The sequence below is a fragment of the Gorilla gorilla genome, chromosome 21 (genome assembly GCF_029281585.2).
Source record: "Gorilla gorilla gorilla isolate KB3781 chromosome 21, NHGRI_mGorGor1-v2.1_pri, whole genome shotgun sequence".
NCBI classification, from domain to species: Eukaryota; Metazoa; Chordata; class Mammalia; order Primates; family Hominidae; genus Gorilla; species Gorilla gorilla.
In genome coordinates, this window is record NC_073245.2 from 58114852 (window position 1) to 58142019 (window position 27168).

Sequence of the window (27168 nt, forward strand, 5' to 3'; positions counted from 1 at the left end):
TTTCCATTGTATCTACCTGACAAAACCTATCTCCTGTCTTAGTGGTATCTGGAGAAACTTTAGGGTCTGGAAGTCCCTGATGAAGGACTGGAATTTGTCAGAATGGCTCAACCACCAGCTCTATCCCCATCCCTGCCATAGGCCCTCCTCCCAACCCTGTCTGCCCAAGAACCATACGGAGAAACCACCCTACATATCTGGTGCTATTTCATCCATCTACAAGCAGGAGCCAGGAGGCTGGCCCCTCTTAGATCTCACTAGGGGCATCTTCCCAGAGGCTGTGTGGGCATGCGCCTGCTCCCACCGCGCCCCCTCCACAGCACCCTCTGGCTCCGGATGGGCCATCATGAAAGCTTGAGCGGCCCAGATGAGGTCCTCTTCCCGAACGCCTGGGACGGGCACGGTAGGGATGCCAGCGATCATCATAGCAAGGGTGAGGATGCAGATATCAGGCTGGGAGCTGGCCTCCTTCCGCACTGCCTCAGAGGGTACCGGTAGAACCCGTGGTGACAGCCCACACAGCATCAGGGGCCTAGGCCTGCTGGGGCCACCCAGGTCAGGGGCTCTGCTTCTGGAGTAGCCATTGTCCCAGCCCAAGCTCTCCAGCTGCCTCACATGCGGGAATTTGTGGCAGTTTCGGCTGTATTCCTTCTGTAGTGTCTCCCAGCTAGTCCCCCCAGGGCAGCCCCTGGCTTGTGGCATTGCCAGGGCTGGGCCCCAGGCCTGGGCAGCAGGTGCCACCTGCTCAGCTTTCTGGCTCAGTGGGCCTGTTCCACCAGAGGCCACCACCACTGGCTCTACAGGACTACAGAGGCCAAGGGACAAGCCTGGAGAAGCAGCCCCACCTGCAGAGACAGGAATGAAATGGAACGTTATTTTCAGTTCTTTGAGGAGGGGGCCCTGAGGGGCAGGGCATGGGAGCAGAGCTTGGGGGCGTAACTAAGACCAGCCCCAGCGGACTGTCTAGAGGTTGGGAACTAGGTGTTACTCATATCCACACTCCCAGTCCCCAACACGGAGTAGGTGATGGAGAAGTGTTGGTTGAATTAATGAATAGTGAGCAAGCGGGTAGTTATTGATTGGCAAGGACGTTTGGAATGGCTTTTCTTCTAAAAGAATTGATTCTAGGGCCAGCCCCCAAATGCCCAGCAGAACCGCCACCTCCCCAGAGCCAGAAAGCAACTTCTCAGGGGAAGCTGCCGCACTCCCTCCAATTGCAGGTGCCCTCCGCTCACCTTGGCCGGAAGGCAGAGGACCTGGATGAGTTTGTGGAGTCCTGAAGTAGGACATGGCTTCCCCAAAGCCCTGGTTTTTGAGGGAATAGTGATCTGCCTCCTGTCCTCCCTTCTTCACCCTTCTAGAATGTCACCTCATAGACCCTCCCCTTTACACTTGGAATCCACTTTAGTTGACCTATTCATTCTAGAACCTGGACATGACAATAGGATGAGGTTAAAAGAGCACCAGACCAGGAGCTGGGTGTTCTAGGTTCTTGCCCTAACCTTGAACGAGTCACCCAGATAGTTTTGTTCCTTGATATCCTTATCTGTAAAGTGTGTCTGATGACTGCCCACTACCTCATTAGGAGTTTTGAGGATGAAATGAGATCATTTGTATGGAAGCAAATGACCAGAGATGGAAACACAGGAGCCAAGTGCTTTGTGCCTTGTAGAGTAAGACTTCGGGTCAGACCCAGTATTGGTATTTTTCTTTTTCTTTTTTTGAGACAGAGTCTCACTTTGTCGCCATGACTGGAAGGCTGGAGTGCAGGAGCAAGACCTCAGCTCACTGCAACCTCTGCCTCCTGGGTTCATGCAATTCTCCTGCCTCAGCCTCCCGAGTAGCTGGGACTACAGGAACCTGCCACCACACCTGGCTAACTTTTGTATTTTTAGTAGAGACAGGGTTTCACCATGTTGGCCAGGCTGGTCTCAAACTCCTGACCTCAAGTGATCTGCCCACCTCAGCCTCCCAAAGTGCTGGGATTACAGGCCAGGTATTGGTATTTTTCAAAATTCCTCAAGTGATTCTAATATATGACAAAGTTGGAACCTCTATTCTAGGGACATACTTCTCAACCCTGGCTGTACATGAGAATCTCTTGAGAAGCTTTTACAAAACACAATGTCTAGGCCTAATTTCCCAACAAATCAAATACGAATCCCTAGGGATGGGATGTGGGACACGAGCACTCTTTACATATCCTAAGATGACTCTAACAAGCAGCCAGCCTAGGGGCCCCTGCTCCTTTGCTCCGACCTGCTGACCTGCAGTGATTCTAAACGAAGTGACTCTCATAGGCTGTAGGGGCAAGGAGACCTTCCAGTGATCAAGATGTCAGCATCGGCTGTTTATTTCTGGTCTTGGCTGGCAGCAATGTGGCCAACTTCGGACCAGCCAGCCACAGGTCTGGGGCCCCAGGATGCAGCTGTGCTCTGGTGCACTGTGGGTCTTCACTCATACTTGCAGAAATCCTTAAGTTCTTTGGGCAGGTGGAGCCCATCAATGGCCAGCCGGTGCACCATGCTCCTTTGTATCACTAGGCGGCACAGAGTCTGCAGGGATGGCACTGTGGGAAGAAGACTGTGAAAGGCAAACTGAACTGGAGGGTGGGTCTGAGGCCAAGATCCAGAAGGTCTAGGTCATGGTCCCCACTTTGTCATTAAATGTGGGCAAGTCCTTACTGCTCTCTGGGCCCAGCCTGCTTCATGGGGCTGAGAGAAGCACCTCTTCCTGAGAGCTATCACAAAGCTGCAACCCTCTTTATATCATAACACTTAGCACAATCCCTTCCCCATTCACTTAGCAGCTTCTGGGGGCAGGGGTAGTGTCTGATTTGCCTGTGCAACTGAAGCCTCCAGCACAGGCCTGGCACAAAGAGGGTTCTGGTGCATCGAGTTCGTGAAATGTGATGAGAGGTATAACTGCAATGCTTACCAGGGCTATAATGAATCATACTCAGCATTAAGAAGCTCTCAGTCTGGGGTTTGTTATGCCTCGAAGCCAATAGCCAATATGCCCAAGTCTATGAGCATGTTTCTTTCTTTTCTTTCTTTTTTTTTTTTTATTTAAAGAGAGAGGGTCTTGCTCTGTCACCCAGGCTGAAGTGCAGTGCTCAGTGAACTGCAGCCTTCAATTTTTGGGCTCAAGCGATCCTCCTGCCTTAGCCTCCCAAATAGCTGGGACTACAGGCATGCACCACCATGCCCAGATAATTATTTAATTTTTTGTACAGATGGGGTCTCACTTTGTTGCCCAGGCTTGAGCTAGCTTGCTTGCTTGTTTGCTTGCTTTCTCTCTCTTCCTCTCTCTCTCTCTTTCTTTCTTTTTTTTTTTTTTTCAGAGTCTTGCTCTGTTGCCTAGGCTGGAGTGCACTGGTGAGATCTCGGCTCATTGCAACCTCCACCTCTCGGGTTCAAGTGACTCTCCTGACTCAGCCTTCTGAATAGCTGGGATTATTGGAACATGCCACCACACCCAGCTACTTTTTGTATTTTTAGTAGAGACAGGCTTTCACCATGTTGGCCAGGCTGGTCTCGAACTCCTGGCCTCAAGTGATCTGCCTGCCTCCCCCTCCCAAAGTGCTGGGATTACAGGTGTGAGCCACCGTGCCCGGCCAAGCATGTTTCTAAGAAAAGGGCAAACAATTCTCAAAGAGGCCCCTAATATCTAAAATTGGTTTAGAATCCCTGCCCTAGGTGAATACAGGAAACACTATCAAAACTAAAAGGGAACTTGTAGGGCATCTTAATCAATCAACCAAGATAGGTACCAAGGCCCAAAACCATGTAGAGGCTTGTGCAAGATCACAAGCAGAGGTGCAATTTGAAGCTAGATTCTCCCACTCTTAAACTAGTGCCGGACAGACGAAGGCCTAGCACATGGGCTACGGAGCCCTAGTAGATTCCTGTCCCCACACTGAGCCAGGAGGGGTCGCTGCCCAGGGATACCTACAGCCATACTCGAGCTGGACAAGGCGCACGCTCTTTGTGGAAGCAAACACGTCCACCACCGCGTAGAGGGGCTGCGCAGCTGGCAGTCCCCGGGCGCTCGGGCCCATGTCCTCGCCGTTGATGATGATGTGCATGTCGGCCGTGCCATCGGGGCGCGGGCAAAAGAGGACGCCCAGGCGGCTACGGCGCGCGGTCGGAGGCAGCACGTTCAGCTCATAGAGCTGGTCCAAGAGATGGCTGTAGAGCCCTGGCCGGCTGCGGCCCACCAGGCGGTCCCGGGGAATGCGAAACTGCTCAATGCGCAGATATGGTTCCACGAGGAGGGTTGGAGGTCGTCTGGGGGCCGCTGCCTCCGCCTCCGGGCGGCCCTCCCGGGGCACGCGGTTGTGGTGGCGCGTGATGGCGAATACCCAGGTGTGGCCCAGGTTGACCAGGTCGGGCAGAGAAAACTCGGGAACGGGGGCCAGACTGGCGGGGTCCAGCGCGGTCAGACCGAGACGCAGATGTCCGCACCAGCCCAGCTCTTTCTCCTCGATCTCAACCAGGAAGACCTGGCCCGGGGCCAGCGGCTCGCGGCTGAAGCACACGCCGTGGGCGAAGCTCTCCACGCGTGTGGCCCGCGTCCCAGAGGGGTCCACGCGGATGTTGGCACCGTGCACCCGATGGAAGCGGGTGGGAGGGGGCTCCGGGCGCGCGAGTCCCCAGAGTGCACCCGAATCCACGGGCTTGGAGGCAGCAGCCATCTCTCGGCCATAGGGCAGGCCAGCTGGCGCCGGGGGCTATTTTGGGCGGCGGGCAATGATGGTGACCGCAAGGCGACCTTGTAAGGCATTTCCCCCCTGACTCCCTTCCCCGAGCCTCTGCCCGGGGGTCCTAGCGCCGCTTGCTCAGCCATCCCGCCTACAACTTAGCCGTCCACACCAGGATCATCTGATCGCGTGCGCCCGGGCTACGATCCGCGAGGCCCGCGGACCTTGACCCGGCATTGACCGCCACCGCCCCCCAGGTCCGTAGGGACCAAAGAAGGGGCGGGAGGAAGACTGTCACGTGGCGCCGGAGTTCACGTGACTCGTACACATGACTTCCAGTCCCCGGGCGCCTCCTGGAGAGCAAGGACGCGGGGGAGCAGAGGTGAGCTGGCACCGGAGGCTGGAGGGGATCCGCGAGCCCGGGATCGGTGCGCGGCAGAGGAGGCTCGCGGGTGGGAGCTGGCGCTGGGGCCAGGACTTCCCTCGCGGAGGCGCCGCCAGCTCCTCCCCGGGGGCTGCTGCACGGAAGCGCTGAGGAGCGAGTCAACAGCCCCTCTGCTGCCTCCCGTAGATGATCCGAGCCGCGCCGCCGCCGCTGTTCCTGCTGCTGCTGCTAGTGTCCTGGGCGTCCCGAGGCGAGGCAGCCCCCGACCAGGACGAGATCCAGCGCCTCCCCGGGCTGGCCAAGCAGCCGTCTTTCCGCCAGTACTCCGGCTACCTCAAAGGCTCCGGCTCCAAGCACCTCCACTACTGGTCTGCCGCCCTGCCTTCTGGGCGGGATTGGGAGAAGAGATGACGGATGAGGGATGGGGGGTAGTTCTGCAGACCCCTGAGGATGCCTGGGCGCCGGGAGGGCTGGAAAGGGCCCCTCCAACTGCGCCAACCCTGCCCTGACCCCCCTCCCAGGTTTGTGGAGTCCCAGAAGGATCCCGAGAACAGCCCTGTGGTGCTTTGGCTCAACGGGGGTCCCGGCTGCAGCTCCCTAGATGGGCTCCTCACAGAGCATGGCCCCTTCCTGGTGAGTGGACAGCAGGGGGAAAGCACAGTTCCCAAAGTAAAAGGCTGGGGAAAGCGAGAAAGGGGCTTTGTGATTTTCCAAAAAGTTTCCTTCCTTCTAAGCCTCGGGATTTTCCTCTATGCCATTGGCTTTGCTGCCTGTACCTCTCAGAGGTTTTGCCCACATGTAAAGTGCCTCTCATGGTGGCCCTTTCCCTCCACCCAGCTGGCCCTTGGGACTTACTCAGCCATCTCTTTCCTCCTCAGGTCCAGCCAGATGGTGTCACCCTGGAGTACAACCCCTATTCTTGGAATCTGGTATAGCTGGAGCTGTGGGCCCTGTGGGTGTGTGTGGGCACTTGGATGGGGTGGCATTTGGCTAATTTTTCCCTCCCCTCTAGATTGCCAATGTGTTATACCTGGAGTCCCCAGCTGGGGTGGGCTTCTCCTACTCCGATGACAAGTTTTATGCAACTAATGACACTGAGGTGAGTCTGGTGTCTGCCCATCTGCCCCAGGCTCCCCGGTCCTTCGTCCATGGCATGATGCTGGGAGAGAGAGCATGGCCTTGGAGTCTACTTTTCGCTCTGTCATATGCTATTGTGGTATGGTGGCCAGTCACTTCCTCTTGCACAAATAGGGTGGGTTAATGTCATTATCTCTGAAGTTCTTTCCAGTTCAAATACCAAAGCTTCCTGATTCCCTCTGTCTTGCTCTCCCATCCCCAGGTCGCCCAGAGCAATTTTGAGGCCCTTCAAGATTTCTTCCGCCTCTTTCCGGAGTACAAGAACAACAAACTTTTCCTGACCGGGGAGAGCTATGCTGGCATCTACATCCCCACCCTGGCTGTGCTGGTCATGCAGGATCCCAGCATGAACCTTCAGGTGCAGGGTAGCTGCAGGAGGGAAGGGAGGTACCTTGAGGCTGTGGCCTTACAGTTAGCAAGGTCAGACTGGTCAGTGTCCCCATCCAACCCAGCTTCCTGCATAACCTCCCCACCACCGGCTGCCCTAGGTCTGTCTGTGTGCCTCCCACACAGGAAACTCACCTGTCAGGCTGCCAGCTCTGTGTTTTGCATTGAGTGGCCTCCCATACCCACCGGCCTACATAAACCACCCTGGGTTTCAGCTTCCGGATTGCTGAAAGTCTGGGTGTTAGGGTGAGGGAGGCTCTTCCTTTTTGCCCTCCACATGAGCTGAGCGCCCTGGGTGTTTCACAGGGGCTGGCTGTGGGCAATGGACTCTCCTCCTATGAGCAGAATGACAACTCCCTGGTCTACTTTGCCTACTACCATGGCCTTCTGGGAAACAGGTATGGGATAGGGCAGTTGGGCAATCTCTGGGGTGAGGCAAGTCACATGATCTCGGGTCTGTCCTCCAGGCACATGATATGACAGGCCCAGCCCAGGTTTATGAGCAGCAGGTGGGTTGCAGAAAGAACCTAGTGCTGAAAGGCCAAAGAATAGAGATCAGTTTTTCTTTCTTTTTTTTTTTTTTTTTTTTTTTTTTTGAGACAGATTCTCACTTTGTCACCCAGGCTGGAGTGCAGTGGCACGATCTTAGCTCACTGCAACCTCCACCTCCCAGGTTCAAGCAATTCTCGTGCCTCAGACTCCCAGGCAGCTGGGACTACAGGCGCGTACCACCACACCTGCCTAATTTTTTGTATTTTTAGTAGAGATGGGGTTTTGCTGTGTTGGCCAGGCTGAACTTGAACTCCTGGCCTCAAATGATCTTCCCAAAGTGCTGGGATTACAGGCATGAGCTACAGCGCCCAGCCAGAAATCAGATTTTAAAGGAACTAAGGAGGCCTGTCTGTATGACCCTGGGGCACCTCTTTGGGAGCTAGCTTAGATGACATACAGACCACACCCTGTGATATCTTTCCCAGTCTCCTAGGGTCAGGGAGGTTGGTGGGAGGTGGGGGGTATGCTCACCTCCTCTGCCTTCCTCTTCCCACCAGAGGCTGATGCGCTTTTCACTCTCATCTCCTACAGGCTTTGGTCTTCTCTCCAGACCCACTGCTGCTCTCAAAACAAGTGTAACTTCTATGACAACAAAGACCCGGAATGTGTGACCAATGTGAGGTTCTGCCATCACTTTGCATGAGCTCTCCCATCCCTAATCCTGAGAACGGGACCACATTCCCTCCTTGGGGACTCCTTGTTCTCCGTCCCTCATTGCTTTCTTGCACCTTTAAGCAATTTAGTGTTCTCTGGGACATGTGTCTAAGTGTGTATTCCCACCACCACCACCTCCTATGGTGGCAAATCCCATAACCTCTGTGAGGGAGAAAGGACTTTTTCACATTTATCAAACACCTGCAGTGTGGCAGGCACTGTGCTGAACTGTGTCTATGTAGATTATTTAAGCTTCAAGTTTCCCCCTCAAATGAGATCGTACTACCCACATTTTCCACATAAGGAAACTGAGGGCCATGAATTTTGAAATCACTGTCTGAAGTCACAGTGTTGGGAGGCAGTGATGCTAGGATTTGGACCCAGGTCTGGGAAGATTCCTGCCACTGAGCCTCAGTTTCCCTAACTGTGAAAAAAAGTGGGTGAAGAGGTGAAATCCAAGAGCAGTAAATCTTGGGACAACTTGATGGGGTCGTGGAGAGGCCAGGGATCTATAAAGCATGGTGGCTTGGTGTATCATTGCAGCTTCAGGAAGTGGCCCGCATCGTGGGCAACTCTGGCCTCAACATCTACAATCTCTATGCCCCGTGTGCTGGAGGGGTGCCCAGCCATTTTAGGTAGGTGCTGCTGGGTGCCCCTGGAGCCAACCCCAGCCCCATCTGGAGGCTCCACACCCATTCCCCCACCTCACATTGCAGGTATGAGAAGGACACTGTTGTGGTCCAGGATTTGGGCAACATTTTCACTCGCCTGCCACTCAAGCAGACGTGGCATCAGGTGTGCAAGGGCGTGGGCTTCCTCCTGGTGAGGTGGGGGCGGGGGGAGGGGCAGGGAAGCAGAGGCCCTGACCTACTGTCTGTGCCTTCCAGGCACTCCTGCGCTCAGGGGATAAAGTGCGCATGGACCCCCCCTGCACCAACACAACAGCTGCTTCCACCTACCTCAACAACCCGTATGTGCGGAAGGCCCTCAACATCCCGGAGCAGCTGCCGCAATGGGACATGTGCAAGTGAGGTTCTGTGGCCACCTGTGACTTGGGGTGGCGGGTTGCTGGGGCTTGTGGGCATCGGCAGGTTTCTCAGGGATCTTCTGTGTAGAGTTTCTCAATGAGATGAGCTGTAGAGGATGTTTAACATCCATCCCTGACCCCTCAGTGGATTGAGAGTCAGCCAATTCATTCTTTTATCTTTTTTAAATTTAAAATTTTTTTGTTTGAGACAAGGTCTCACTCTGTCACCTAGGCTGGAGTGCAGTGGTGTGATCATAGCTCACTGCAGCCTCAAACTCATGGGCTCAAGCAATCCTCCCACCTCCCCAGTAGCTGGGACTACAGACGCACACCACCACCCCCAACTAATTTTTGTATTTTTTGTACAGATGGTGTTTTACCATATTGCCCAGGCTGGTTTCGAACTCTGGGGCTCAAGTGATCTGCCCATTTCAGCCTCCCAAAGTACTGGGATTACAGGCATGAGCCACCCCGCCCAGCCCCAATTCATTATGTAGCCACATTGGTTGTTGTTTCACAGTTCACTACAGCCTCAACCTCCTAGGCTCAAGCGATCCTCCCACCTTAGTCTCCTGAGTAGCTGGGTCTACAGGCACGTGCCACCATTCCTGGCTAATTTTTAAAAAAATTTTTTGTAGAGACAGGGTCTCACTATGTTGTCCAGGTTGGTCTCAAACTCTTGGTCTCAAGCAATCCTCCCTCCTTGGCCTCCCAAAGTGCTGGGATTACAGGCAAGGGTCCCCACACCCGGCCATCACATTGGTTAATAACTATTACTTCCGACTGGGCGCAGTGGTTCACGCCTGTAATCCTAGCACTTTTGGAGGCTGAGGCGGGGGAATCACCTGAGGTCAGGAGTTCGAGACCAGCCTGGCCAACATGATAAAACCCCATCTCTACTAAAAATACAACAATTAGCCAGGTGTGCTGGTGGGCACCTGTAATCCCAGCTATCCAGGAGGCTGAGGGAGGAGAATCGCTTGAACCCAGGAGGCGGAGGTTGCAGTGAGCTGAGATCGTGCTACTGCACTCCAGCCTGGGCAACAAAAGTGAAACTCCATCTCAAGCAACAATAACAAACTGTTAACTTCCATGTCCAGTCTCCTGTGGCCGCCCCCCACCCACCCCAAGTAAAAGGGTAACACTGGGCCCAGCAGGGCTGCTCAGGTCCATTTTGATTGGTCAGTGCTCACACTCTACCCTGTTATATGTTGTGACTCCCACACCTGCTGGCCCCTAGACACTAAATGCCAGATGCATCCCAGTCCTCGTAACAACCAAAACGTGTCCCTTGTACGTTTCTTTTTCTTTTTTTTTTTGAGATGGAGTCTTGCTCTGTCACTCAGGCTGGAGTGCAGTGGTGCGATCTTGGCTCACTGCAACCTCCGCCTCCCGGGTTCAAGTGATTCTCCTGCCTCAGCCTTCTGAGTAGCTGGGACTACAGGCACGCACCACCACGCCTGGCTAATTTTTGTATTGTTTTTTTTAGTAGAGATGGGGTTTCACCATGTTGGTCAGGCTGGTCTCGAACTCCTGACCTCGTGGTCCACTCACCTCGGTCTCCCAAAGTGCTGGGATTACAGGCGTGAGCCACCGCGCCCAGCATCCCTGTACCTTTCTAAATGGTGGTGAGTTGAGGCTGTCTGAATCCCAGCCCATCCAGCCCATCATCCAAGTCAGTCCTAGAGAGGTGGCCCCCCCAAAAAGGGGAGTGGAACCCAGCTGTCTGCCTTCTGGGTTGGAGCTTGGAGATAGGAGAGAAGGTCTGATCTGTTGACTACCTTTCGCCCCGACCTGGTCTTCCTGGGGCCTGCTCGTATGTTCCCGGCAGCTTTCTGGTAAACTTACAGTACCGCCGTCTCTACCGAAGCATGAACTCCCAGTATCTGAAGCTGCTTAGCTCACAGGTGAGTGGGGAGAGCACAGCTGGATCACCAGCAGCCTTAGGACCCCAGAGTAGCACAGCAAGCTGGGGGCCCTTTAGACTTCCTCTCAGGACAAGGGAAGCTGAAACTCCGAAAGGCGAAGCCCAGGGTCCTGTGATTGGTGGGGTCAGAATTTGAACCTGGGTTTGTCCCCACCCATGCTGTCCTGCTATTCAGGAGGCCTAGGGGTCTGCATCAGCCAAGGAGTCTTAAGGGTGAGAAGAGCTTCATTCATGCCAAAAATGGGCCAGCAGAGGTCCAGGCTGGGAGGAGACCTTGTACAAGGTGATATAGGAAGCACTGGCAGGGCCAAGTTAGGACTAGGTTCTGTCCAGCACAGTGGTTAATAGCATGGGCTCTGGAGTCACATGGCCTGGGTGCAAGTCCCTGTACTAGCCACATAATCTTGGGCAAATTTCTTAAATATGAGCCTCAGTTTCCCCATCTGTAAAATGGGGATAATAATGATATCTACCTTCACAGATAAAACATTTAGTAGAATACTGGACATGCAGTAAGTCGTTAGAAAACATGAGAATTCCCTGGTTCGTGTTATCTAGCTCGGCCCCTTGAATTTCCTGAGGGGTAGGCCTTGAACTAGGGAAAGGCTGGGGACTGGGCTTGTTCCACACCCCTCATTTTTACCCCATCCTGCTTTAGAAATACCAGATCCTGTTATATAATGGAGATGTAGACATGGCCTGCAATTTCATGGGGGATGAGTGGTTTGTGGATTCCCTCAACCAGAAGGTAAGGTAGAGATTCCTGGCCCTGGGATAGGGGCTGCTGTGGAGGATCGGGAGCGGGTATGCCTGGGAGTGGCCGGCTGGCTGCCTGGCTCTGGCCCACAGAGGGCAAGTGTGGAGGAATTCCCAGCCCTAAGGTCTTGCTGGTAGCTGTGAGCAAGGATGCAGCTGCTGTAGGCTGATGTCTTTCCTGGTGGGGCAGATGGAGGTGCAGCGCCGGCCCTGGTTAGTGAAGTACGGGGACAGCGGGGAGCAGATTGCCGGCTTCGTGAAGGAGTTCTCCCACATCGCCTTTCTCACAATCAAGGTAGGGACTGGGCCTGCTGAGAGATAACTGGGCCGGAGGCAAAGGAGCAGGACCCACCCATCCTATCCCTCTGGCTGCCTTTTAGGCTGGGTCATGGGTCACCATCTGGCCCCTGTATGGGCAAGTTTTTTTGGAGAGGGGTGGGGAGGGTTCTGGGAAGAATAAAGGGCTTGGGATGAAGGAATTCCCCCCGAGTGAGCAGTTATATGGGGAGGAGGGAATGGTGGGGTCAGGAGCTCACGAACATTGCTCCTCAGGGCGCCGGCCACATGGTTCCCACCGACAAGCCCCTCGCTGCCTTCACCATGTTCTCCCGTTTCCTGAACAAGCAGCCATACTGATGACCACAGCAACCAGCTCCATGGCCTGATGCAGCCCCTCCCAGCCTCTCCCACTAGGAGAGTCCTCTTCTAAGCAAAGTGCCCCTGCAGGCCGGGTTCTGCCGCCAGGACTGCCCCCTTCCCACAGCCCTGTACATCCCAGACTGGGCCCAGGGTCTCCCATAGACAGCCTGGGGGCAAGTTAGCACTTTATTCCCGCAGCAGTTCCTGAATGGGGTGGCCTGGCCCCCTCTCTGCTTAAAGAATGCTCTTTATGATGCACTGATCCCATCACAGGAACCCAACAGAGCTCAGGACAGCCCACAGGGAGGTGGTGGACGGACTGTAATTGATAGATTGACTGATTATGGAATTAAATTGGGTACAGCTTCAAACCCCGTCTTCTCTGTGGCACTGGGGGTTAGAGGGGCACTACAGGCTATGAATGTGGGAAAACAGGGGCTGAGAGGGGTTGGGGTCCTGAATGACAGCTGCCAGCTTGGGGGTTGAGGGCTCAGACAGCTGCTGTGGACGGTGGGGGGGCAGTGGACGCCCTGACATCGGCAGGCCGGTTCTTCTCAATCACCTCTCGCAGCCCTTTAGCAAAGTGGAGATCAGCCCCGATGGTGAGGAATCCCTGTGTGGGGGAGAGGGGAGCCTCATTTATTCATTCAGTTATTGAGGCCAGAGTTTAGAGATCAAGAGACAGTGTTTGTCTTTCAGGGACTCAATCTAATAGATAATTCCATGTCAAGGTGTTAAAATGAGGCTGTAGGAGTGTAGACTATGGGTGTCAAGGAGGGCTTCTTGGAGGAGGTGACCTCTGAGCTAAGACCTGAACAATTAGTAGGTATTGGGATGGGAGAAGAGTGCTCCAAGGAGAAGTCACAGTGTGTGCAACGGCTTTTAGGAGTCTAAGATTAAAACGGGAGGGGCGACTGGTAATGGGGGAGCTGGGGTCAGGTAATGGAGGGCACTGGGGAGCTATAGAGAGAGGGGAAGGCCCTCCCTCCTTCCCCATCCCGCCCCCACTCACCGCATGGTTCATCACCACCTCACGCACAAAGTCGATGCCCTCAGGTAGTGGGATCTGCACCCCACGCCAGGTCCGCTCTGTGGGTGGGAGCACCCCGCTCAGTCTGGGCCCGCCCAGTTCACCCCTCCTTTCTTCCTCCGTCCTCACACCCCAGCCTTACCATTGAGCATGGGCATCACCCCAATCTGCAGCATGGTCTTCAGAGGGGCCTGTAATGGGATCAGCTGGGAGGGGCGAGGGCGGAAACAGGGCAGCGAGTCAGGGTTGGGTTTGCCTTTAGCTGCCCGCAGGTGAGCAGTTATATGAGGAGGAGGGAATGGTGAGGGTCAGGATCTCACGAACCCAGCCCAGCCCACCCACCCTTCCCCACTCACAGCCAGCGACTCCAGTGCAGAATGGTTGGAATAGATTCGGAACCTGCGGGAGAGAAAGGAGCCCTGTGGGCAGGAAGCCTGAAAGCTCCCCTTCTCAGGCCACCCAGGCCTACCTGCCAGAGGTGTCTGAGTTGCAGGCTCAGATGCCCACCTAGGCACCTTTCCAGGTGCTACAACTTTCCAGGTATCCTCAGGGCAGTCATTGCTGCCACTTGGGTCTCCTTTTCTCCAAGACTGCTACTTTTTATTTATTGAGCACCTCTTTTTTTTTTTTTTTTTTTTTTTTTGAGACAGAGTCTCGCTCTGTTGCCCAGGCTGGAGTGCAGTGGCGCGATCTCAGCTCACTGCTCCGTCTCCCGGGTTCACGCCATTCTCCTGCCTCAGCCTCCCGAGTAACTGGGACTATAGGTGCCCGCCACCAAGCCCAGCTAATTTTTTGTATTTTTAGTAGAGACGGGGTGTCACCGTGTTAGCCAGGATGGTCTCGGATTTCCTGACCTTGTAATCCGCCCGTCTCGGCCTCCCAAAGTGCTGGGATTACAGGCGTGAGCCACTGCGCCCGGCCTTTATTGAGCACTTCTAACGTGCCAGACTTCTGCTGGTAGCTTTGCAGGTGTTATTTATTTTATGTAACAAAACTTCACATTGCTTAGTTCCTGTCAGACACTAAGCATATTTATTTTCTTTTTTTATTTTTATTTATTTTGAGACAGCATCTCACTGTGTTGCCCAGGCTAGAGGGCAGTGGTGTAATTTCACTCACTGTGGCTTTGACCTCCAGGGCTCAAGTCAGCCTCCCACCTCAGGCTTCCAAGTAGCTGGGACCACAGGCGTGCATCACTATGACCGACTAACTTTTAAATTTTTTTGTAGAGACAGGATCTCACTTTGTAGCTCAGGCTGGTATCGAACTCCTGGCCTCAAGCGATCTACCCGCCTTGGTCTCCCAAAGTGTTGAGATTACAGGTGTGAGCCACTGCACCCAGCCAACATGTTTAAAAAGTTAATATTAGTAAACTGTTTTAAAATATAGTACCAACTGGTTTAGTCCTCATAACAAGCCCAAGGAGTGGGCACTATTAGGATTTGCACTAATTTATAGATGAGGAAAATGAGGCCCCGCAAGGTTAAGTAATTTGCCTGAAGTCACACAGCTGGAAAGTGTCAGAAGCTGCCTCTAGAACCTAGGGTCCTAACCTGCATTATCTCCTTTAACCTTAGAACAGCACTGTCCAGTCAGATTTTCTGTGAAACGTTTTGTATCTGCACCATCTACTATGGTAGTCACTAGCCACATGTGGCTAATGAAATGTGGCTTAGTGCAACTGAAAAACGAATTATAATTAATTTAAATGTAAATAGTCACATGTGGCTAGTATCTACCATATTGGATAGCACAGCCCTAGAAGGCAGATGCTACTTTTGCCTGTATTAAACACATGGAGAAAAAGAGGCCTAGAAAGACAAAATGGGCTGGGTGCGGTGGCTCATGCCTGTAATCCTAGCACTTGGGGAGGCTAAGGTGGGACGATCACTTGAGCCCGAGAATTGGAGACCAGCCTGGACAACAAAGTGAGACCCCGTCTCTACAAAAAATAAAATAGTCAGGCATGGTAGTGCATGCATGCAGTCCCAGTTACTCGGGAGGCTGAGGCTGGACGATCACTTGAGCCCAGGAGGTCAAGGCTGCAGTGAGCTCTGATTGCACCACTGCACTCCAGCTTGGGCAACAGAGTGAGACTCTGTCTCAAAAATAAATAAATACAATAAAATAAGGCCAAGCACAGTGGCTCATACCTATAATCCCAGCACTTTGGGAGGCCGGGGCAGGTGAATCACCTGAGGTCAGGAGTTCGAGACCAGCCTGACCAACATGGTGAAACCCTGTCTCTACTAAAAATGCAAAAATTAGCCGGGCGTGGTGGCGCACACCTGTAATCCCAGCTACTCAGGAAGCTGAGGCAGGAGAATTGCCTAAACCCGGGAGGCAGAGGTTGCAGTGAGTCAAGACCACGCTATTGCACTCCAGCCTGGGCAACAAGAGCGAAACTCCTTCTCAAAAAAAAAAAAAAAGAATAATAACATTTTTTAAAAAGATAAAATGGCCTCAAGGTCACAAAGCTGTGTTGTGCTGAGGTTTTTGTCAAAACCCATGTTCTGATCTTTGCTGTGTGACTGTGGGCATGTTATTTAACATTGCTGGACCCATTTGTTCATCTCTCATAATACCTGCCCTGCCTGCCTCTGGGACATGTGAGAATGCAGAGGAGTTAGACTTTACCAAAGCGCTTTGGCATGCATTAACAAAGACAGACCCCAGCTCTCAGTGGCTTATAGGTATCACTGAACTTTAGCTCAACATCCCTGTGGACAGGTGTGATTGTCCTCAAATCACTGAGGTGCAGGGAAGTGCGCCTGCCTACCTGCGCAGGTCCAGCTGCGTGCGCAGGGCCTTCCCCCGGAGAGCCATCTTGGCGCTGAGACGGGCGTCCTGCAGGAACATGGGGAGGAGGATGTTACTGACCCAGAAGGTCAGTAACCCACAGCCCATTTTTCCCTGACCCCCAGCCAGCAGCCCCCACTCCGGGACCCGTACCATAGTCATGCTGGACAGCTGGACCTCAGGCTGGTCTGGTGGGACCAGGGCAATGGTGACGCTAGCAGTGACAGAGATGGTGGTGCCAGAGGGCTTGATGGTGCAGCGCGGTGGGGCCAGGACCCGCAGCTCCAGCTTCAATGGGGAGTCAATCACTGCTGGGCTCTGGGGGATGAGCAGCAGGGGCGGGTCAAGTCCCTGCCATTTCCTTTGGAGCCCCCAGGGAAGAAGGGGAAGGAAGGCAGGTGCAGCTTCTGTCCTCTGGGGACTCTCATATTGCAAATACAGAGAGAGCTCTGGCCTCCAAAACTCTCAAATCTGCATCTAGCCTTCATGCCGTTGCCACACAAAGAAACAGGAATGTGTTCTTCTCTTTCTGCTTCCTAAATACATCTCAATATTCAGGTCCATCTCCAATCCAGACTCTTCGTGGATGTCCTTTTTGCATTAGTATCTCAGCCCTTGCCATGTCTTCTGTTTTTGATATGGAGTCTCACTTTGTTGCCCAGGCTGGAGTACAGTGGCACAATCTCGGCTCACTGCAACTCTGTCTCCCAGGTTCAGGCGATTCTCCCGCCTCACCCTCCCAAGTAGCTGGGATTACAGGCGCCTGCCGCCATGCCCGGCTAAGTTTTGTATTTTTAATAGAAACGGGGTTTCGCCATATTGGCCAGGCTAGTCTCGAACTCCTGACTTCAGGTGATTCGCCCACCTCGGCCTCCCAAAGTACTGGGATTACAGGCATGAGCCACCACGCCCAAACCCCTTGCCATATCTTTTTGCTCTCTCTCTCCTTTTTTTTTGAGACAGGGTCTCTGTTGCCCAGGCTGGAGTGCAGTGGCATGATCACGGCTCACTGCAGCCTCAACCTCCTCAGCTCAAATTATCCTGCCACATCAGCCTCCTGAACAGCTGAGACCACAGGTTCATGCCACCATGCCTGGCTTATTTTTGTATTTGTTTTTTGTTTTGGTTTTTGCTTTTGTTTTTTCGTAGAGATGGGGTTTGGCCATGTTGCCCATGCTGGTCTCAAACTCCTGGGCTCAGGTGATCTGCCGGCTTCAGCCTCCCACGGTGTTGGGATTACAGGCGTGAGCCACCGTGCCTGGCCATATCTTCTTTCTCTAAACTGCTATGCCTTCTTCTATAGGCAGTGAAGGAATACTATAAGATGCAGCTGCCTAATCTTCACCAAACATGATTCTAAACACTGTATATGTGTTGGTTCCTTTAAACCTCATAATAACCATGTGAGGCCGATATTATTACTGCCAATTTTGTTGTTGTTATTTTTTACAAATTTATTTTTCAGGCTGAGTCGTCATGGCAGAGAATTGCTTGAACCCGGGAGGCACAGGTTGCAGTGAGCCAAGATTGCGCCACTGCACTCCAGCCTGGGTGACAGAGTGAGACTTTGTCCCCCCACCCAAAAAAAAAGATCTGACTAAAAATTTATTTTTCAATAGAGACAGTGTCTCACTATGTTGCCCAGACTGGTCTCAAACTCCTGGGCTCAAGCAATTTTCCTACCTTGACCTCTCAAAGTTCTCAGAGTATAGGCGTGAGCCATCATGCCCAGCCATATCTCCATTTTTGAGATGGGGAAATTAAGGCACAGAGAGGTTAAGTAACTTGTAGAGGTTATGTAGTTATTCAGTTTCAGAACTAGGCTTGAAGCCCAGGCAGTCTGACAATAGAGACCCTGCCCTTAATTGTTTAGCCATAAATTGGATGATGATAATGACTGAATTCTTTCTTTTAAAATTTGTAATTCTGCTGGGTGCAGTGGCTCACACCTCTAATCCTAGCACTTTGGGAGGCCAAAAATGGGTGATCACTTGAGCCCAGGAGTTCAAGACCAGCCTGAGCAACTTGATGAAACCCTGTCTCAACAAAATATAAAAATTAGCGGGGCGTGGTGGCACAAGCCTATAATTCCAGCTACTCAAGAGGCTGAAGCAGGAGGACGGCTTGAGCCCTGAGAGGCAGAGGTTGCAGTGAGCCTAGATTGTGCCACTGCATTCCAACTTGGGTGACAAAGTGAGACTCTTGTCTCAAATAAATAAATAAATAAATAAAATGTGTAACTCTCACTCTCCTCCCCAATACACAAATAAACAAAAGTATATGTGAATTTATTACTAAAGCCCTCACACTTGCAAAGCTTGGGTTCTCACTAATCCTCACAGCAGCTCTGCGAAGGAGATGGGGCAGGAAGGAGTAGACCGCTTCACAGACGGGAACAGCCATGACAAGGCGAGGGGGATTGGCCACAGACAAGAGGCCAGGGCCCTGTCTGCGTGGCTGCCACTGGGGTCCCCGCCTGCACCCCTCCTTGGTCTCACTGGTGTGCAGGTGGCCCTATCCCTGCCCCCGCCAGCACTCACCAGCAGGACAATGCTCCCAAAGTAGGTGGCCCTCAGCAGCATGTCCAGGTCGTGGGGCACCTGAACAGGGGAATCAGGAGTGAGGGAGTGAGCTCTGTCACAGACCTTCTCTTGCCCATCCCACAAACAGGCCGTGACATACCTTGTCCCCCACCAGCGACAGCTGCAGGGCCCCCGCCCGGAAGTAGCTCTCCATGGCAGAGTCGAAGAAGAACTCAGAGAAGGCCACATACACCATCCGCTCTTCCTCCTGCAGCTGGGGCTCCACTGCCCGGTTGGGGAGGCTCCAGTTCCTCTCAGTCAGGGGGAAGAAGGCCCCCTGGGGTGGGGCATTCACAGTCAGGGTCAAGGCAGACTGGCCTGGCACCTGGACTGACAGCAGGTGTCTCCCAGCCCCGTGCTAGGCACTGTGGGGGGATGGCGGGAACCCAGCTGCTGTTCTTGGAGGATTCACAAGCACATATCTTAAAAGGCATTGGAAGGAGGACACCTGCTACCAGGGGGCGAGCCCGTCAGACTGGAGGAGGGAGGGTCAGGAAAGGTTTCAGGGAAGAGGTGACATCTGAGTGGGCCTTGAAAGCTAGAGGCAGTAACAACAGCTACTGTTTACAAATATTGTGCATACTCATGCTTCTTTGCCAAGTACTCTAAGCTCTTCACATAGATCGACTTCTTTAATCTGCATAACAACGTGTGTTTTCTTACTAGATTATTTCCATTTACATGTTAGGAAACTGGCCAACTGAAAACTTATGCTTAGGGCCGTGCAGCTAGTCAGTGGCAGAGCTAGGATTTGAACTTCAGGCATTCTTTTTCTCTTTGTAGAGAAGGAGGTCTCACTATGATGCCCAAGCTGGTCTCAAACTCCTGGGCTCAAGCGATCCTCTCACCTGGGCCTCCCAAAGTATTGGGATTACAGGCATGAGCCACTGCACCCGACTGATTCTAGCTCCCGAGTCTGCACTCTGAAACTGCTATACTCCTCTGGGAGACCAAAGGTAGTGGCTACACATTGGCTATGTGGCCTTGGGCAAGTGACGTCACCTCTATGAGTAAGTCTCCACATTCCTAAAATTAGGATGATGTTAGTACCTGACTCACAGGGTTGTGAGAGAATGAAATGAGATTATTTGTATAGAAATTTATGTCCAGCTCCTTCAGGGGAGTTGGGGAAAGGCCGTGCATGAGCAAAGGCCCTGAGGTGGGAAGCCAGGGTCCAATTTGGGAAAGAGCAGCTGCAAAGAAACAGGATGAGATATAAAAGGTGGGGCCAGGTGAGATTAACAGGGGCTCAAATGCCAGACCCAGGAGGCTGAACCTAACTCTGTAGTAACAGGGAGCCATAGCATTCTCAGTAATGAGAGTGGCCTCATCAGAGCTGTGCTTTAAGAAGTAAAATCTTGCAACTTAGCAGAGAAAGAGGTCTTGTTAGGAAGTCAGAGGTCATACACCAGCCCAAGCAGCTCACCCGGAAGTCCATGTCCAGGTTGCTGGTGGAAGCCACAGGATCCTTCATGAGGGAATAGTCAATGCCAACAAGCTCGTCCACAGAACTGCGCACTGCAGGAAGGGGCTCAAGTCACTCACGGCTGTGTGATGTGGGATAAGGTGCTTAACCTCTCCAGGCTCAGAGGCCCACCCATAAAATGAGGATACATCCCTCACAGGGTTGTCATGAGGGTCAAATTAGTTTTATGTGGAAAGCACTTAGGGCCTGGTGTGTAGTTAAGTGCTCATTAATGTTAGTTATTATTATTACTACCACTACAGAGGTTTCAAAAAAATAACTAAACAAGATGGCATGGGGGGCCACGCATGGTGGCTCACACCTGTAATCCCAGCACTTAGGGAGGTCAAGGTGGGCGGATCACCTGAGGTCAGGTGTTCGAGACCAGCCTGGTCCACCACGGTGAAACCCCGTCTCTACTAAAAATACAAAAATTAGCTGGGCATGGTGGTGGGCGCCTGTAATCCCAGCTACTCGGGAGGCTGAGGCAGGAGAATCGCTTGATCCTGGGAGGTGGAGGTTGCAGGGAGCCAGGATTGCACCACTGCACTCCAGCCTGGGTGACAGAGCGTGACTCCATCTCAAAAAAAAAAAAAAAGATGGCATGAGGTTCCTTTCCCTTGGTTTCTCCTACCTCCTCCTTCGCTTCCCATGCCTGTGTGTTAGGTGTGATGGGAAAATACCTTTGCCCCACAGTAGACAGAGGTCATGGCTTAGAAAAAGGGAATTCATGGCCAGGCACAGTGGCTCATGCCTGTAATCCCAGCACTTTGGGAGGCCAAGGTGGGCAGATCACGAGGTCAGGAGATCGAGACCATCCCGTCCAACATGGTGAAACCCCGTCTCTACTAAAACACAAAAAACTAGTTGGGCATGGTGGTGCATGCCTGTAGTCCCAGCTACTCGAGATGCTGAGGCAGGAGAATTGCTTGAACCCGGGAGGTGGAGATTGCAGTGAGCTGAGATCGCACCACTGGACTCCAGCCTGGCAACAGAGTGAGACTGTAAGACTCTGTGCAAAAAAAAAAAAAAAAAAGAAAGAAAGAAAAAGAAAAAGGGAATTCATGTTAATTGAGCACCTATTAGATGCTAGGTGATGAAGACAAATGGGATGCCAGTGATCAGCATGCACATATTGAGGACCTTGACAACTATTCTCTCAGATAATCCTCACAGCAACCCCAGGAGGAGGCACTGCCAGCCAAGTGAGGAAACAAGCACTTTGCCCAGACAGAAATGAGCACTTTACCCAAAATCGCACAACAAGTCAGCTCCAGGGGCCACATTTGAACCCAGGACTGTTCAACAGCAGGGCTCGGAAGGGGCCTGCTCTGAGGTGCTGCATGACAGCTGCACACCCGGCCTCACCCGCCACCAACTCACCAGGCACGGTGTCCAGGAGGGAGTTGAGCAGGACCGTCCCTGCGTGGTAGAGGACAGGGCAGATCTGCGAGGTGGGAGCCAGAGTCAGGGCCTTCTCAAAGTGAGAGCATGCCCACCCTTGCCACCCTGCGACCTGTCGCTGCCCACACCTGCTGGTTGAGGAGGAAGCGCATCCCTGAGGTGATGAACGTGGAGAGAAAATCATACACCTTCCTGTGAGGAGAGGAGAGGCCGGATGAGCCCAGAACCTGCCTCCACCCCGGTGCAGGTCCAGGAGAAATCAGTGACTAGGGAAATAGTGGCAGTGGGAGTCCTCAGCTTCAGCCTGAATAACAGCTCCTCCACGTAGGTTTTCCAAGAACCAGGCCCAAATTCCCTCTCCAGTCTAATTCTCAAGACCTCCTGACCTACTCGCTGGTCCCATCAGTCAAATGAATCCACCCACATTGCCTCAAACCCACTCTGAGCATCCCCACATCCATCAGCTTACTGATGCCCTCCCTTCCGCCCTCTGCATTCCTACTCTGTATTTTCCCATCTGAGCTCAGATGCTTCCTCTTCCAGGCAGTCTTCCCAGATTCCCCTCCTCTGAATCCCCAAAGCACTGTCTTAGTCCTTCTCTCCAGGCCCTGATATCAAATGTTTTTTACTCCAGATAGGCTCTGAGCTCCTTCCTGCATCCTCAGGGCCTGGCATACACTTTGTTTGATGAATAAATAATACTGACAGTGTACCAACACCAGGTTATAATCCATCATCTTCTCTCCCCCACCCTCTTCCAGAACAAGAACAATATCCCCTTCTCAGCAGCAAAAATAAAAAAATAGGCCAGGCACAGTTGCTCACCCCTGTAATCCCAGCACTTTGGCAGGCCGAGGTGGACAGACCACCTGAGATCAGGAATTTGAGACCAGCGTGGCCAATATGGCGAAACCCTGTCTCTACTAAAAATACAAAAAAAGTAGTTGGGCATGGTGATGCATGCCTGTAGTCCCAGCTACTTGGGAAGCTGAGGCAGGAGAATCGTTTGAACCCAGGAGGTGGAGGTTGCAGTAAACCGAGATGGCACCACTGCACTCCAGCCTGGGTGACAGAGTGAGACTCCCTCTCAAAAAAAAAAAAAAATTATTATTTTTGTTATTATTATTTAGAGATACCAATTATTGAGAATCCAGTACATGGCCAAATGTGCATATCAGATAGTCCTCACAGTTACTCTTATCTAAGTGGCCAGCACTTAAATATACATTTATCATATGCCAGGTGCTGTTCTAAATTTTTTTTTTTTTTTTTTTTTTTGAGATGGAATCTTGCTCTGTCACCAGGCTGGAGTGCAGTGGCACGATCTCAGCTCACTGCAACCTCCGCCTCCCGGGTTCAAGCGATTCTCCTGCCTCAGCCTCCCACGTAGCTGGGACTACAGGCACGTGCCACCACGCCCAGCTAATTTTTGTATTTTTAGTAGAGATGGGGTTTCACCATGTTGGCCAGGATGGTCTCGATCTGTTAACCTTGTGATCCGCCCGCCCTGACCTCCCAAATTGCTGGGATTACAGGCATGAGCCACCACAGCCAGCCTTGTTCTAAATATTCTTTACATATACCAACACAAATAATCCCGGCAACGATCTTATAAAATAGGATCTTATAAAATGAGGATATTGAGGCACCAAGCTTCAGTGACTTGGCCAAGTTCACACAGCCAGGAAGTGACAGAGCTGAGCTTTGGACCCAGTTGGTCTGATTCCCAGGCCTATGCACTTTGCATTGCGCTAGGCAGATGAGCTGTGGGGCTCGAAAGGGGTGAGCTGGGGTTGGGGCTGGGGCTTACTTGAAGGTTCCCCCGAAGGCCGCATGCATTCTGGAGACAGAGGCCTGGCAGGAGACATTGGACACTTTCATCCGTCCAGCGGGATCCCGGGAGAGCTCCAGACCAGTGCGGATGGACACACCCTCAGCTGAGGCGTTGATGTAGCCCCCATCATAGCTGCCAAGGGGGTTAATATTCACTCCAGGTAGGAGCTCAATTGAGTCTTCAGTGCCCCCATGCATCACCATACCTCTTAATAAGGTTTCACCTCTTTCCACACATCCTACCAAACCCTCCTATCAACTCGTATGAAATGCATATGCCTGTTCCTATTACACAGATGAAGAAACTGAAACTCAGGAAGGCTAAGGGGGCTGCCCACAGCCCCACAGCACCTCCAGCCCTCCTGACCCACTCTCCACTCCCCTGAGGGTGCTGGGTCCTTACAAGAACCAGTAGAGCAGCTGTCTCCGGAAGCGCAGCCCCAAGGAGGCATTGGTGATTTGAAGCATCAGCTCCTGCTGTGGCTGGAAATCGAGCTCGGAAGATGTCAGCTGCAGCTCTGTGACCTTCACCCTACAGGAGGCCTCAGGGTCAGATCCAGGGCCAAGAAGAGGGAACTTCCCCCAACGACAGGAAATTTGTCTGCTCCCCTTTCAAGTCCAGGCCTGGGGAAGCGGGAGTGGGTGGAATGAATTCTTCCATTGTCCCTCAAGTGCCCAACTTAGACTTGGGTGGCTCAAAGTTGAACTTGGGTGGCTGAGAGAGGAGGTCTTCCTGATCCAGGTGTTAAAAATGAGCTTCACCCCATCGCTTAAAAGTCTTGTTTGTTGGCTCACGCCTGTAATCCCAGCACTTTGGGAGGCCGAGGCGGGCGGATCACGAGGTCAGGAGATCGAGACCATCCTGGCTAACATGGTGAAACCCCGTCTCTACTAAAAATACAAAAAATTAGCCGGGCGTGGTGGCGGGCGCCTGTAGTCCCAGCTACTCGGGAGGCTGAGGCAGGAGAATGGCGTGAACCCGGGAGGCGGAGCTTGCAGTGAGCTGAGATTGCGCCACTGCACTCCAGCCTGGGCGACAGAGCCAGACTCCGTCTCAAAAAAAAAAAAAAAAAAAAAAAGTCTTGTTTGTTTGTTTGCCAGGTGCGGTGGTGGCTCATGCCTGTACTCCCAGCACTTTAGGAGGCCGAGGCGGGCGGATCACTTGAGGTCAGGAGTTCGAGACCAGTCTGGCCAACATAGTGAAACCCCTGTCTCTACCAAAAATACAAAACTTAGCAGAGCGTGGTGGCATGCGCCTGTAGTCCTAGCTACTCGGGAGGCCGAGGCAGGAAAATCGCTTGAACTAGGGATGCGGAGGTTGCAGTGAGCCAAGATCGCGCCACTGCACTCTAGCCTGGGCAACAGAACAAGACTCCCTCTCAGAAAAAAAAAAAAAAAAAGTCTTGTTTGCTTGCACCCCCTCCCCTCCCACACCCCGGGGTTGCTACACCCGGTCTTTTAATAGAGTCCGTTCACTTTGCCTCCATCACCTAAGCTCCGTCTCACATCTCAATTCCTTATTCCCCCTCCCTCATCCTAAACCATACTTAAAGCCTTCAGTTTCTCCACCCCTCCGATTAACTCCACCCCGTGCCCGAGACTCCACTCTCATCTATTGGCAAGTTCCTTGACTTCACCTTTCTGGTGCTCTTCGGCCACGCCTCACATCCACTGGTCCTGCTTCCTTCTTGACCCCCTCTACATTTTCAAGGCCACGCCCATCTTCCTGGCCACGCCCATCTGCCTGGTCCCGCCTCTGATGACTGGCTTGGCCTTTATCTTTTCGGCCCCATCCGGTTTCTTAAGTCTTGCCTCATCGATTTGGCCACGCCCCATCCCACTCAGCCTCCAGTCTCCCGAGACCCTGAGATTTCTCGGGCCCCGCCTCCACCGCCGAGGCCCCGCCCCGGATCGCGAGACCCCGCCCCCCACTTACTCAGAGATGTTGTAGTAGAAGTGGCCTTCTTTGCCCCGCAGGTCCGGAATGGTGATGGTCTCCAGCTCTTGCTCCAGAAAGCGCAGCCCCTCCTGCTTCACTGAAGCAGCAGAGAAACCCTTAGCTCCCGTGCCCACTGTTGGGGCGACCCCAACCCCGTCCGCTCCCGTCCGTCCCTGTCTGCCCCTGCGCCTTACCCAGCTCCAGCGCCTTGGAGGTGACGCGGATCTTGCAGCCTGGGAACTCTGCGTGTGCGCCTGCCAGCAGCGCTAGGAAGAGGGCCCCGAAGAGGGCCATGGCGAGCGGGCCTGGGGATGGGGTGGGGTCGCAGGAGTTATCTGAGCCGCTTAAACCCATTCCTTGGACGTCCAACCATAAGTGGGGACTAGCCTGGATCGTTACCCTCCAGATAACTCTTCGGGGAACTTGGAACCAATAATCTTGCCTCCATATGGCAGATGTGGAAACTGAGGCTCAGAGAGGCGATGCGACTTGCGTTCTGGCTCCCAGAGGATTTGGGACACGGGGGAGGGGACGTTCCCAGTTCTCTCGTGCTACCGCCGCGTGATGAGTTTGGACCTCCAGAGGACCAGCCCCCACACCCCCAACAACCTCCCCTTTCCTTTAGCGGTGGGCCCGCGCAGGCTTGCACGTTGCCACGGCAACGACTGCACGCGCATTCTTGGAGGGTGGCTTGCGGTCTCCTAGGCCTCGCGCCCGGGGAAGAGAGGAGGTGGCCGACCAGACCGTGGGCTCCCGGGTCTCCCGGCTCCCTCAGGTCCTAAATCTCTCCCATTAGAGATTCCGCCTGGAGCCCCCTATGTTAGCGTTCTCCTTCATCGGCTCTCCTCCCCACCCCGGCTTCAGTGCACCACGCGGCTCGGCGAGGGACTGGGAACGGGATAGGGACGCGCCCCAACTCACTCAGCGGTGGAGCTGGGGGGCGGCGCGGTCACGTGGGATGGCGGGCAGCTCAGGGGATCCGGGCGACAGGGTCTGGCGGGCAGGGTTGTTCCAGCCGCCTTTATAAAGCCGGGCCTCCCCGACCCCTCCTCCTCTCTGCAGCTCTCCCCTCCTCCCTTGGGGGCTGGGAGGGGACGGGGCGGGACGCTGGCAGCCGGGAGAGTGGAAAAGGCTGCACAGAGCCCCGTGACAAGCCCGGCCGCTGTCTGGACAAGTGGGAGACCCAAGCCCAGGGAGAGGGAAGGAAATGCAGGAGCCGGCCCACTCAGCCCCAACAATCCCGCTTTGCTGGGACCTTGGTTCAAATTACAATTATCCATGTCTTCCTGCATGATCTTGGGCAAGTCACTTCACTTGGGTCACTGACCCTCAGTTTCTTCCTTCAGCGAAATGTGCACGATGATAGGAACTACCTCTTGGGCCTTTATTACAACCAGGTCCAGGCACAAAGTCAAGGAATATTTTTTCCTTCCCTGCCACCCACAATCATCTCGGGACATCCTTGCCTGGCTTTGCTACGGGCCCCCCCTACCTGTCTCTGTGTCACCACCTGGGGACCTTAAGGTCCCAGAGACCTTTCCCACTTGGGAAAGCAAGACTAGACAAGTGCTGTCAGCCCAGGAACATACCACACCGGCTGAAATCACCCCAGAAGGAGGTCTGCCATTTCTCGTGGCTGGTGGATTGTATTTTTTATGGTTTTTTTTTGTTTGTTTGTTTGTGTTTTTTCTTGAGATGGAGTCTGGCTCTGTCCCCCAGGCTGGAGTGCAGTGGCGCGATCTCGGCTCCCTGCAAGCTCCGCCTCCCGGGTTCACGCCATTCTCCTGCCTCAGCCTCCCCAGCAGCTGGGGCTACAGGCGCACGCCGCCACGCCCGGCTAATTTTTTTTTGTATTTTTAGTAGAGACGGGGTTTCACCGTGTTAGCCAGGATGGTCTCGATCTCCTGACCTTGTGATCCGCCCACCTCGGCCTCCCAAAGTGCTGGGATT

The 27168-nt window shown here is 53.4% G+C and overlaps 4 protein-coding genes across 8 annotated transcripts; 1 reads left to right on the top strand and 3 right to left on the bottom strand.

The window, feature by feature from the left end:
- Positions 1-190: 190 nt before the first annotated feature.
- On the bottom strand, positions 191-2356 carry SPATA25 (spermatogenesis associated 25). Of its 2 annotated transcripts, none has more exons than XM_055373089.1 (2): positions 2268-2356; positions 191-845 (listed from the first exon to the last, which is right to left on the bottom strand). In XM_055373089.1, the coding sequence occupies exons 1-2, from the start codon at positions 2296-2298 to the stop codon at positions 217-219; spliced, it is 660 nt and encodes a 219-aa protein (XP_055229064.1). In that variant the 5' UTR covers positions 2299-2356; the 3' UTR covers positions 191-216. The 2 variants fall into 2 exon arrangements, with proteins under 2 accessions (XP_055229064.1, XP_004062332.1); XM_004062284.5 differs by lacking the exon at positions 2268-2356 and adding an exon at positions 1236-2226.
- On the bottom strand, positions 2330-4696 carry NEURL2 (neuralized E3 ubiquitin protein ligase 2). Its single transcript, XM_004062283.4, has 2 exons — positions 3955-4696; positions 2330-2569 (listed from the first exon to the last, which is right to left on the bottom strand). Exons 1-2 carry the CDS (start codon positions 4694-4696, stop codon positions 2454-2456), a joined length of 858 nt encoding a protein of 285 aa, XP_004062331.1. The 3' UTR covers positions 2330-2453.
- Positions 3975-12537, top strand: CTSA (cathepsin A). The gene is made up of 15 exons (XM_004062274.5): positions 3975-5084; positions 5274-5455; positions 5609-5720; positions 5966-6016; positions 6100-6186; positions 6427-6582; positions 6918-7009; positions 7695-7779; positions 8361-8452; positions 8534-8612; positions 8705-8844; positions 10676-10751; positions 11430-11519; positions 11718-11822; positions 12080-12537. The coding sequence occupies exons 1-15, from the start codon at positions 5031-5033 to the stop codon at positions 12161-12163; spliced, it is 1485 nt and encodes a 494-aa protein (XP_004062322.1). The 5' UTR covers positions 3975-5030; the 3' UTR covers positions 12164-12537.
- On the bottom strand, positions 12473-26382 carry PLTP (phospholipid transfer protein). Of its 4 annotated transcripts, XM_019016935.4 has the most exons (16): positions 26140-26382; positions 25413-25523; positions 25216-25315; positions 23683-23811; positions 23257-23412; positions 21575-21638; positions 21426-21489; positions 20004-20095; positions 18678-18854; positions 18536-18595; positions 16149-16313; positions 15976-16043; positions 13553-13595; positions 13339-13402; positions 13179-13255; positions 12473-12779 (listed from the first exon to the last, which is right to left on the bottom strand). In XM_019016935.4, exons 2-16 carry the CDS (start codon positions 25510-25512, stop codon positions 12657-12659), a joined length of 1482 nt encoding a protein of 493 aa, XP_018872480.3. In that variant the 5' UTR covers positions 25513-25523; positions 26140-26382; the 3' UTR covers positions 12473-12656. The 4 variants fall into 4 exon arrangements, with proteins under 4 accessions (XP_018872480.3, XP_018872479.3, XP_055229060.2 ...); XM_019016934.3 differs by lacking the exon at positions 26140-26382 and having other exon boundaries at positions 25413-25836; XM_055373085.2 differs by lacking the exons at positions 25216-25315; positions 25413-25523; positions 26140-26382 and adding an exon at positions 24917-25059.
- Between the last annotated feature and the right edge of the window lie 786 nt (positions 26383-27168).

What these genes read in the sequence shown, in the direction of transcription:
- SPATA25 (XM_004062284.5), bottom strand. Translation starts at nt 1,290, where the DNA reads ATGTCCTACTTCAGGACTCCACAAACTCATCCAGGTCCTCTGCCTTCC. An exon ending in TCCTCTGCCTTCCGGCCAAG is followed by an intron (nt 846 to 1,235) that starts GTGAGCGGAGGG and finishes CTGTCTCTGCAG; the next exon opens with GTGGGGCTGCTTCTCCAGGC.
- NEURL2 (XM_004062283.4), bottom strand. Translation starts at nt 4,696, where the DNA reads ATGGCTGCTGCCTCCAAGCCCGTGGATTCGGGTGCACTCTGGGGACTC. An exon ending in TGTCCAGCTCGAGTATGGCT is followed by an intron (nt 2,570 to 3,954) that starts GTAGGTATCCCT and finishes TTCTTCCCACAG; the next exon opens with TGCCATCCCTGCAGACTCTG.
- CTSA (XM_004062274.5), top strand. Translation starts at nt 5,031, where the DNA reads ATGACTTCCAGTCCCCGGGCGCCTCCTGGAGAGCAAGGACGCGGGGGA. An exon ending in ACCCGGAATGTGTGACCAAT is followed by an intron (nt 7,780 to 8,360) that starts GTGAGGTTCTGC and finishes GTATCATTGCAG; the next exon opens with CTTCAGGAAGTGGCCCGCAT. An exon ending in TCAAGCAGACGTGGCATCAG is followed by an intron (nt 8,613 to 8,704) that starts GTGTGCAAGGGC and finishes TGTGCCTTCCAG; the next exon opens with GCACTCCTGCGCTCAGGGGA.
- PLTP (XM_019016934.3), bottom strand. Translation starts at nt 25,572, where the DNA reads ATGGGTTTAAGCGGCTCAGATAACTCCTGCGACCCCACCCCATCCCCA. An exon ending in TTCTACTACAACATCTCTGA is followed by an intron (nt 23,812 to 25,215) that starts GTAAGTGGGGGG and finishes GGCCTCCTGTAG; the next exon opens with GGTGAAGGTCACAGAGCTGC. An exon ending in CAGCTGCTCTACTGGTTCTT is followed by an intron (nt 23,413 to 23,682) that starts GTAAGGACCCAG and finishes CCCCCTTGGCAG; the next exon opens with CTATGATGGGGGCTACATCA.